At 36.9% G+C, this 11,630-nt stretch overlaps 1 protein-coding gene across 5 annotated transcripts; it reads left to right on the top strand.

Moving 5' to 3' along the window:
- The first annotated feature begins 2,830 nt into the window (after positions 1–2,830).
- On the top strand, positions 2,831–9,047 carry LOC116192266. 5 transcript variants are annotated; one of them, XM_031520761.1, is made up of 4 exons: positions 2,831–3,343; positions 7,396–7,466; positions 8,031–8,242; positions 8,349–9,047. In XM_031520761.1, exons 3-4 carry the CDS (start codon positions 8,125–8,127, stop codon positions 8,777–8,779), a joined length of 549 nt encoding a protein of 182 aa, XP_031376621.1. In that variant the 5' UTR covers positions 2,831–3,343; positions 7,396–7,466; positions 8,031–8,124; the 3' UTR covers positions 8,780–9,047. The 5 variants fall into 5 exon arrangements, with proteins under 5 accessions (XP_031376621.1, XP_031376619.1, XP_031376620.1 ...); XM_031520759.1 differs by lacking the exon at positions 7,396–7,466; XM_031520760.1 differs by having other exon boundaries at positions 7,396–8,242.
- Positions 9,048–11,630: the final 2,583 nt, after the last annotated feature.

Genomic DNA, 11,630 nt, shown 5'->3' with positions numbered 1-11,630 from the left:
AGAGTTGGCAAAGGCCGAATTAAGATGGGAATTGAAGACTTTGGTCGATTGGGGTATGGTTGTAGTAGAAATGACCAAATGGATCAAGAGTTACACCTTCACAATCTCATTTGAGAATTATGAATCTCAAAGGCAAGTAAGGAAGATCTCTTGCATGTTCTACACTATCGGAGCAATAGCAAGCCATCAGAGGTAATTGCTTCTTTAGGTTTGTCAAAATGCAGCAAAACCCGGGGTTTTCATGCTTTTAGGCTGAGATATTGGAGATATTGGAGGCAAAGAGCTGTTCGGAGAGAGACAATGTGAACAAAGGAACTGGAAGCAAATGGATAATTTTTTCGAGAAATGCACGCATCTGAGGGTCCTAATGCTCGAAGGGTTTGAGTCAATAAAGGGGAGTCGTCCTGGGTACATTTAAGGTACCTTAGCTTTAGGTTCATGATTCTTGATATGATCAAGTGTATAATGTCTGAAGGCAACTGCAGTACTCGAAAAACTGACCTATTAAATTCCTGTGGCTCTATCTTCTCCAAACTGACATAAAATTTTCACCGTATAGGTTCTTGATAAGTTGTGAATCCACTGATTCAGACATCCATGATATCAATTCCCTTTCGAATCTTAGAAATTGTCATGCCTCTGAGTCTCACATTAGTTATTCAAGGTGGAAATCTATGTAATGCCCAACGACCTTACTAGAGCCTAGCACTTTTGAGTAACAGACCCGTGATTGTTATATATGGTATCAGAGTCGTCCATCGCCCATGACGATGCGGATTGTGTATAGGCACTATAGGGGTTACCCATGAACGAAAATCCATGGTAGTATGCTGGACCTCGGCCCAAGAGCCCAACGAGGACGCTAGGGATACAACGACATGAGTTTGTCACGCCCCGTGAATCACATATTGATTGCACAAGGGAGAGATATGAGATATATATGCAAGACCCAAGGACCTCATTAGCAACTAATAGTTGTGAGTGAAGGGCCATGGTTATTATATATGGTATTAGAGCCAACCATATTGTGTTAGGTCGGGGAATCACCACCCAAAACGACCAAAAATAGCTTGGATGCCTGATCGCTAGCTTCTTGCGTAATTCGAATCAGGTCCCGATTAACCTGAATTGAAAAAAAAGATCAATTCAATTCAAGTAAACCACCATTCAACTCAGTAATTTCGCGATAAGCAAAATATCGAGAGAGAGAGAGGGAGAGTGTGGGCTGACTTGTTGCCGATAGAGTGGCTAAGGGTGTGTTTGGTTTCAAAAAAATTTTCAACTCTACTCAATTTAACTCTACTTATCTTCAATTCAATAACCTAATTATTAATTTTTCATTTTTCTTCAATTTTTATAATATTCAATTCAATTTTTAATATTAAATTCTCTCAACTATTCATTACTTTTTTCACAATTCAACAACACAATTATTACTTAATCATTACTTTCTATCAACTATTCATTACGTTTTTCATATTTTTTCTCATAATTCAACAACACAATCATTATAAACCAATTAAAACCAAAACTCAACTCAACTCAACTCTAAATCCAAACACATTCTAAATATGAGTGAGGCTCGATGAGGTCATAGTTAAGCAGTAGGGCAGGCTGAGGCGACTCACTAAGGCTCGATAAGGTTAGAGCATGAGCAATAGCGCAGGCTGAGAGCATAGCATGAGGATGAGTAGAACACAAAGCACAAGCAAGCCGAGCAGAGGGAGGCAGGACACACAGGCACTGCCAACTCGACTCTTGAGGCAGAAGTGGACTTAAAGGAAGGAGGAGCAGAGCAAACTAGAGGCCAGAGGAAGGTAGAGCCGATACTTAAGGAGGCGCGACGCTAGGCGGAGTCGAATTGGCAGATAGACTTAGGCAGAGGTTGCAGAAGCTAGTTGAACAAGTGAGTGTGTCTATTTGTGATTCAGTGATTGTGAGTGAACCATGAAGGCGAAGGAGGAGGCGAAGGCGAGGAGCAAACACGAATCTGATAATTGATTTAAGATTTTGTTATATTTTTCTTTATAAGTTTTGGGTCAGTTTGGTCCCCGTCGGGTTTGTTGGGTCAGTTTCGTGGTTGACAAACTAATAAGGGAGTACCCATCTAATTTCAAGATGGGTTTTTGGGTTTCTAGCCTTTTGCTTTGGGGGTCGTATACTGGGTTTTCCAGTTTTCAACTTAGAACCCTATTTTTGAGTATGGGCCCCACTATTAGAAAAACAAACATTTAGAGACAAAAGGTTAGGGACGGACAAATATCCGCCTCTATTTAAATGGAATTATAGATGACCTACATACGGTAAATGTAAGGTCGGATTTTAAGACGGGACATACGTCTACAAATTTTAGTGACGAAAGCTGAGACAGAAAGTATGCCTCTAAAGTTTAAATATGGCCTTTGAGATGGTCAAGAACCATCAAAAAGGTAAAGACGGCTCTAAATCGTCTCAAGTCCGTCTCTATATTTATGGATGTGCTTTATGCACAGCTTCGAGACTGACCATATTTTGTCTGTACTTTGCGACGGTTCTTTTCCATCTCTATTCCGTCTAAATTGAAATTTCGGAAAAAATATTTTGGTGCGTTTGATTTCATAATTAAAGTAACTTTGATTTTGATTGTGAAAAATGACAAATGATTGTATAGTATGTTGAGTTAAAGTTAAAAGTTAAAATTTTTGACTTAAAAAATGTGTATTTTTATTGTGCAGTTTGTTGAGTTAAAGTTAAAATTAAATTTTTTATAATTTTAATGTAAAATCAAACTAGCAAAAATCTCCCGCTCGCCCAGTCAAATATCCCCCAAATCCCTAAAACCCAAATCCTTTCCCTTCGCGTCCCTCTCTCATTCCCCTTCCCCCAACACCACGAGCCTTTCAGTCCCCTTCCTTTCTCTCAGTCTCAGAGCAGTGCCCTCCGCATCCGACATTGTCCACTCCGCCTCCGACATCGTCCACTGCTGCTCATTCCCCTCCGCTTTCCCTTACCTCTGCCACTGCTGCTCATTCCTCTGCCCCTTCATCCGTGTCCCTCTCTTTTAGCCTTCATCTTTGAGTAGCCATCGTGTCCCTCAGCCTTCGTCTCTGAGCAGGCTTTGCCTCCTTCTGTCTTCAAGCCCCCAAATGCCTAGCTAATCCTTTTAGCCTTCACCCAAATCCCTAAACCCTAACCCAAATCCCTTTCAGTCTTCGTCTCCTTCAGTCTTCGAGCCTTTGCCACTTCTTCTCTGTAGAGTCTGTCACACCCAAGCCTTTGATGTTCAATGAAGCTTGTTCCGAGGCGGCTTTACCTGACTCTCGAGCCTCTGTCACTCTCTGCCCTCTCTGCACTCTCTATCACGGTAATGTAGATTCTGATTGTCACTTTCCTGACTGTTGCTTTGAGTTATTGTGACTTTGTACTTCTGATTGTTCTGCCCGAATCCTTATGTGTGCTTCTGATTGTGAATATGGCTACTGCTGTCTCTGTTAGCTTCAAGTCATATTTGTGACTTCCGTGCAACGTTGATGCTTCTAGTACTGACATTGAGAAGAGAATTCTTTGCTTCAAATCATATATGTGACTCTTTTTTATTCATTTGGCTGCTGTTGTCTCTGCCTTAGTTTGGATGCTTTGTAATTAGGGAGAGGATAGGAAAGTAAAGGAGAGGAATGGTAGGGAATAGAATAGTCCGATTGTGACCGGTTAAATGTCTGGTCAGATTGTGTCACCGTGATTGTATCTAATGCTTAGTTGAGATAATTTGACAAGAAGGAGGCGGAGGAGGAGGAGTGAAATTGATAGGACTATTATTATGTTGGTTTTTAGTTTGAAGTATATGTGCACTTTGGATTGATGTCTGAATTGATGTCTGTAGGTATGGATGATGTTTTTATATTGGATTTTTAGTGTACCGTAGATGGATTTTATGTAATTGCAGTTTTTTTCTTCACTTTCTCAATTAGAGACTGATTAGAGACGGCAATAGGACGAAAAAAAACTTACTCGTCTCCTAACGCTCAGAAGGTGTGAGACGGACGTAGAGACAATGTTAATAGCCGTCTATAAGTTTGATACGGAATTTAGACGGTCTTGAGACGGACATTGAGACGGCTGGTTCCGTCCATAAATTCCATCTCTACGTTTTGAGACGGCTTTTGAGGCGGGCATGTCCGTCTTTAAGCTTTGAGACAGTACTGCTTCCGTCACAACGGTTTGCAATGCGTTGTTTTAGGACGTGGGAATCCGTCTTAAAATCCATCTCTAAGGGCCCGTAGAGACAGATTTAGAAAGGATCTTCCCGTCTCAAATCGAGTGTTTTCTAGTAGTTCCCGTAGTTGGTAGAGAAATTTGACTGACTAAATTCATGACAATGAATACAGTAGACTAGTTTTCCTTGGGGTCAGGTCTCGGGAGCTTGATAACAATCCCGCGAATCTTATACTATCCTATGATTCTAGTTGAAGTGAATAGGAAGAAAGATGATAGGATGCATTTTCTACCAGAGAAAAAAAAAAACACTCAACATAATTCACAAGAGGAATTTGGCAAATTTCTTTAGGTTATTCATAATCTGATTAAACTTTTTTAGATAAAAAAAAGTCACAATTTCTCAAGAGGATAGATCAGTCTAGAGAATTGTAAGAACCAAATTTTAATGAGAAAGGTGAGAAAATATTTTGAAATTAGAATGACTAAGAAAAATATGAGAGGGAATATCACGAAGGAAACATAGGACATGATCTGGAAATGTCATTACCAAAACCCGGTTCAGATGGCATGAAACAAATATTGATACGTAGACCTCACAAATTTTCCGAGACCTAAGCTGGACTATTGAAAGCAAGGAGAATCATATTATGCCAGAAGATATGTTGGGAATTCCGTTGTATGTCATCTGCATTTCTGGAAGATATTTAGCACAATGAATACCTATCGCTCTTCCTTTTTACATATTATTAGATACTTGCACGATGCATGGTAATTTATGTCAAATATGTAATCTCAAAAATTGATAATTGACACATATGACATAGATATAAATAGAAAGAAAAAGCATGTACAAGTTATATATTTACCAAGTAGACCTAATAAATAATAGAAATCATGAGTGCAAACAATACGTAATTTAGCCTCATAGAAACGCGAATGATGATAATCATGTAATATAAATTCAATAGAAGTATGTGAAAGTTATATATTTAATCAAGTAGACCTAATAAATAATAAAAATCATTAGTGCAAACAATAAGAAATCTAGCATCATGCAAACGTGAATGATAATAATCATGTAATATAAATCCAATTGGGTTATTCCGATGGTTATAGGAAGTAACTTCATCGATGGAGATCTAAATTTTTGTGTCTTGTATTTATGGATATATGATATTTAACTTGAATAATTTCACATATATCGAGGAGTTATTACCAATTATCGAGAAACTTTTAATTTTTCAAGAAATTTAATTACATATTATTACATACAAATGATATGAACATAAAGTTAAAATACATCGAATACGGCACAAGTAAAACATAATATGAATTAACCAAATTGGAATCGAACTATCAATGGAATGTGGAGTTGCGAGTTTGTAATTTCGATTATGTGGTGCTTTCTCATTTATGCAGCCCAGATTTTATATATTATAATTGATTGATAGGATTGAATTGGATGAATATCTCTTGGACAGCTAAACCAATTAATACTATTAACAAAGTAATAATCATATTTAATTATTATATTGAATATCTATTGAATGTTTTATAAAGATTTTTTTTTTCTGAATGCAAATAGATAAACAATATCTTAAAAAAAAAATTCCAGCAGCGATTTGTTCTAGCGATTTGGTATTTATTCCCTTTCTCAGGTCCCGATCTTGCGAGTATAGAAATTCCTTGATTGAGATAGCTTTATTCCCTTAGTGGCTCGATTGGTGGCAAACTGGATTAGTTAGGTCTTGTTGAGCTTCTAAATATCATAATACACACTAAAAAAAACTTCTCGATAGTATGAAAATCTCCATAAATAATGAATCCTTATTAACCTTTCATGCACCTGTCCAACATGTGGGCATGCACCTTTTTTTTTAATGACGCGGGATGTCGAGTTTCAGCCAACTAATCCCCATGGACCTACGTCCACCCACCAAAAGTGCACTAGACAGGGTAAACCGGTCGAAGTTGTGCGAGGTAGGCCGAAGGGGTTTTGAATCCAAAAAAAGAGGATACATGCTTTGTTTAATTTTAGAGTTTACTTTTAACTATATTTCACTTAACTACAGTTATCTTCAATTCAACAATATAATTATTACTTTTTTAAAAAAAATTTAACTATTCAATTCAATTTTTAATACTAAATTATCTCAACTATTCATTATTTTTTCTTTAATAATACAATCATTACTTTCTCTCAATTATTCATTATTTTATTACATTTTTTTCTAATAATTTAACAACACAATCATTACAATCTAATTAAATAAATAAAATATATATGTATATAAAGTTATAATAGAGTTTAGCTTAACTCAACTCTAATATCAAATAAGGCATTGGAACTTAGTAATTTTCTCTAATTGTATGATGCAACTGATTACAACAAAGATTTTCCCGGAGAAAATTCATTTCCTTCCGCTGTAAGGAACTCATTTTCTTCTTCTTGAAGTTTCTGATAAGAATATTGAAAAAGCAAATAATGACCTCACCCCAGCTTTCAAAAAACAAAAAGCAAAAGCTAGCCCTTGTTTTTCCTCGTCAGACCCCACCCGTGAAGAGAAGACGCATAGGGCCATAGTACTAGTAAGAATATGTTCGAATTTGAAAACACGAGGAGAAGATGGAGAATTCTACGATGCAATCAATAAAATTAATTGTACCATACCATAAAGTAAATTATTCAAAATGATGTAAAAGTTAAGTGCTTTACTAAACAAGTAAGTAAAATTCATTGAAATTTGTGCATTTTATTTCAAAATTTGAATGTTTTACTTGGTAATATCTATATTTATTTTGAAATTTGTGCAACTTACTTTCTTTATTAGTAATTTGTTAAAAATGGGAGTAAAGGTTAAGTGCTTTACTTAAAAAAAAGTAAGTAAATGTATTCATTGGCTCATGCACTCAATGTATTCATTCATTCATTTATTAAACCTTAAGAAAAGGTTAGGCTGGCCCCGTTCGTTCGTTCGTTCTTCATGGCAAACGAAGAGACTTCTACAATGTATTTTGATGGACGGATTTCTTTCCCATCATGCATTTGTGCTCTCTTTTGGGTTTTTGAAGTTCATTTTTAATTCTACAGTTTGATCTAATGTAATTTTATTACTTCAATCATTTTCAACAAACTTAAAATGCTTTTTTTTCTTTGTTGCATGCATTAACCAAAAGAATAATGATTGAAAGTTTTTTCAGTGTGAACCCGGATATCCAAAAGTCCAATATGCTCCAATCAATACAGTCGAGCTGGGTCACTCCACTAAGGGGTAAAATTCTTTCAGCGTGAATTTTTTTCATTTACAAAACTCGAATCCGAGACCTTGCTTAATGGAAACAAACATCAAGTTGCTTTAACCAATCCACCCTGGTAATAATAATTGAAAGTTAGAGAAAGCAAATAATTGAAAGTTAGAGAAAGCAAATGAAGAGGTAAGTTGAGTAATTCAGCCGAAAAAAAGATGATGAGAGGACAACAAAATTAATTCATTTGAATATTACAAAGATGATCAAATCAGGGAAGAACAAAAAGGATGGGGAAAATTGATCTAATTGAATCTTATGATGGTTAATAGGGAGATATAACTAGTTCTGTTGTGTGTTACTACTTCCAAGACAGAGAGAGTGAAGAAAGGCCAGGTGGGTTGGTCAACCGATGCCATGGCTTCTTTTATTATTATTTTTTCCTCCGTGTACAATATGATATCCAAAAGCTGAATGAACTCTCGATCGACTATCCCATTTTGAGTCGGGTAAACTTTTTTGAAAGCAGCGTCTTAGTTAGGTAACCACTTCTTCCTATATATATTTGCACTTGAACTTCTCTCTGTCAGGGAGGAAAGCAACCCAAAGTAAATAGTAATCATTCTCGGGAGATCATTGAAGCCATTGGTCTGAAGCCATTGGTCTGAGGTGACTTGATCCGACATGGACGATGTCTGGGGCTCGATCAAATCCACTTTATGCAAGGTGAAGGAGTACCGGGACCCGATCATGGCGGAAGTTGCTCTTGGTCTGCTACGCCCGTACCTGAGTTTCATTCCAGGTCTGGTGATCGGATGCATTCTCCAGAATTTTATTTATGAAACAATTATCTCAGTTTATTCTATAATTCCGAAGTTTGATTGGCTTGCATGCATGTTTTTGCATAGGTGGGGTCGCAGGTTACACGGCATCTGAAGCTGTGCTCAGATCATATTTCAGGAACCACAAGGACTGCGATGGCTCCTGTCACAATCAGCAATGCCTCGATGAGCTCAAGAACAGAGTAGCAAAACTAGAGCACGAGAACAGAGCAGCAAAACTAGAGCACGAGAACAGAGTAGCAAAACTAGAGCACGAGAACAGAGCAGCAAAACTAGAGCACGAGAACAGAGTAGCAAAACTAGAGCAAGGATTTTCAGAGCTGAAGAAGTCGTATGTCGTCCTCCTCGTCTTCTTCTCCTTTTTCTTTCTCCTCCTTCTCTTTGGAGTCGTTTCATGTCTAATGAATCGTCTCAATATATTTATAATTTGCTGGACAAATTTTCAGTGCGCATGTAGGGACCCGGTGGAGAAGATGGTACATGCAGTTGCATTTTGAAAGTTGGATACTATATATATATATGTAACTTTTTGAATTTAACAAGCTTATTGATATGTTTGATCTCAATTTTATGTCATTGCCCTATGTATTCACCTTCCATAGGACAGGTTCCAAATCCTGGGTCAATATCTGTCTCCAAGTGTAAGGAACAAGTACGTGCATTCTTTAATGCAGTCGTTTTTTTTTTTTTAATTTGGCTTGGCCTTGTAACATGGTCCTTGTGACGGTATAGTTTGTGTTTTAATATTTTTTTTTCAGTTACAAATGAGGCTTAAAAATTTAAAATTATGAAAGAGAAATTCTAAATAATTAATAAAGGGCATGAGTAGTTTCACTAAGTATCGATCCGTGCGTCACTATGCTTCACTCTGATTGAGCCTAAATCTCACATCAGAAAGAGACGAAGTTGATGGCTGATTGGTAATTGGCCGGGCTTTCATGTGAGTGTGGTCGGAAGTATGTCGACTCAGGCTCAACGCTTAATCGGAGCCCCGAGTGGTGATATTCGCCCCTTCAGCTTCAGCAATGTTCTGTCCACATTCCTTTGCTCTGTCCCCAGTCATTTCCCTTTCACATCCAAAGCTCTGAACGCTTAAAGAAACTGCACTTTGATGGTAACATCCATCGACTACATCTTCTTCATGTTCTTCACTGATGAGTCAGTCACTGTTGAAAGTATCAGTAGTTCATGGGTAGACTCTTTGATACGACTTGGGGTCAAACCGACGAGCTTAGGTCGGAAGGACTTCGTGATGAGGATCGTGGGCACAATGATGGGGCTGAAGCACACGAGCTCGGAAGTGGGATTCGTGAAGAGGGAGCTGATGCACAAGATCTCGGAGACTTACATGTTTCGAGTGGACCAATCACACGAGCGAAGGCAAGACAAATCCAGCAAGCTGTGGAGAGCTCATTTGCGGGTTTCTTGGGCCAAGAGGAGACTAATTCGAATTGGTCTCTAGAGGGCCTTACCCTATTAACTTGTCTTGAGATGGTCAATAGCCTATCTAAGATTAGAATAGACGCATAAGGAAAGCCAAGAGATACTGAATAAGAAATAAAAAGACTGTCAAATATTCTAGGGGGGCCTTTATTTAGTTTCCTCTAATAATTCCGATTTTAGGAAACTAAAGATATTCCAGTTGCTAAGTTGATTAGTTTCCAGATTCTCCCGGGCTTATATAAAGGAGGCTGAATAGCTGATTATGGGCACTTTCCAAACTACGCTGGTGAGAATTTTCCTCTAAGTTGTTCTTCGGCAACCTTCTGTGATTGTAAGCTTGGATCCTTGTAATTTTCGGCTATTCATAATATTGGTTCTTGGTTTTCTATAACCAACGGGTCGATATTCCATTCCTCTATAATATTGGTTCTTGGTTTTCTATAACCATCGGGTCAATATTCCATCCCTCTTAATCTCTATTGGCGATTCAGGTTCGATTTCCAGTCTTTGTTATCGGGTCTTGCGGCAGGTCTTGTGGGGTTCGCATCATTTGGTATCAGAGCCTAAGCTCCAAATCAAGGTTTCATCTATCCTTGTTCTTTTCTTTTTCTTCATTCTAGAATCTTTAGATATAGCTTTCATTTCTATCCTTTCCATTAATCTTATCTGATCTGATCTCAGCTATCTAAATCGTCAAAAAAAAAGAAAGAAAAAGTGCAAAAAAAGGAAAATAAAAAAAAAGAAAGAAAAAGTGCAAAAAAAAGGAGGTACCATTCGGTGTTGTTCGTAGCACCATTTGCTGTCTTCATGGGCGAAGAATTTATTGCACAATTTGTTGTTTTGTGTTCTAATCATCTTGGCGTTAAGTCGACCTGTCATAGTAGCTCTTCCGTATTCAGTGTCTTCTATCAATCCATAAACTACGTCGTTGGGTCAGATTGTGTCATATCATTTTCTTTGGATCTAATATTATAAGTTGTTCGGGTTGAACTCATTTTCCGCCTTGCGATCGGATTGATTAGTTGCCCTAGAACTTTGAAGAGGAAATTAAGAGAGGAAAAAGGCAAGAGTGTGTGAGAACATCATAGGATAAAAGCCTATTTTGAGTGAAAACACGAGTGTTTTGAGTGGTATCTTGCTGAGTGTAAACACGTGAGGGAGAGCGTGAGGATCCTATAATTGCATATTTTATCATGTCACAGGAAAATAGTGGAGACGACAGAGGACCTAATCTGAATATTTCTTCATTTTCATTTTCTCAGCGTGTTAAATTCTTAATTACTAAGAACAAAATCGTTTGACAATTTGGTTAAGCATTAGATTGACCAATTTTTTTTTCTCTTGATTCGTCCACTCAATTTTCGATCTTGCTTAGAAAATATTAAAATGATAGGCATTTGATTGGAAATTTATTTATGGCTTCGAATTCATGGAGTTATCTCTAAATAATTACTACGTTTGTTTAATATTTGTTTATTTATGGTTTCGAAATTTGTGGAATTATCTATATAATAATTTTTTCCAGTAAATATCTATATAATAAATATTTACACTTATTTATTTTATAAATTAAATTTACAAATTTTCATATATAATATCTTCTCTTCTCGATTTTACTAAAAAAAAATTCACGATAACATTAATTGGTATTATATTTAATCGATAATATTAATAGGCATTTGAACTCATCAGTGGTCCGCCTATAATCAGCTGAGACGTAAAAAATGAGATGAGGAGGCATCCATTTTTTCGAAAACAGATAGGCCATGGTGATTCTTTGGCTATTTTATTTTTAGTATTTTAATGCAATAGATTATTTCTTTTTCCTATTTCTTGTTAGTGAAGTTATTCACGAGATGAGGAGGTATCTACTCTTTCTATTTCATGTTAGTGAAGTTATTCACG

Source organism: Punica granatum, chromosome 1, assembly GCF_007655135.1.
Source record: "Punica granatum isolate Tunisia-2019 chromosome 1, ASM765513v2, whole genome shotgun sequence".
NCBI lineage: Eukaryota > Viridiplantae > Streptophyta > Magnoliopsida > Myrtales > Lythraceae > Punica > Punica granatum.
The sequence above is the reverse complement of the archived record's forward strand: the minus strand, read 5'-3'. Positions and strand labels throughout refer to the sequence as shown.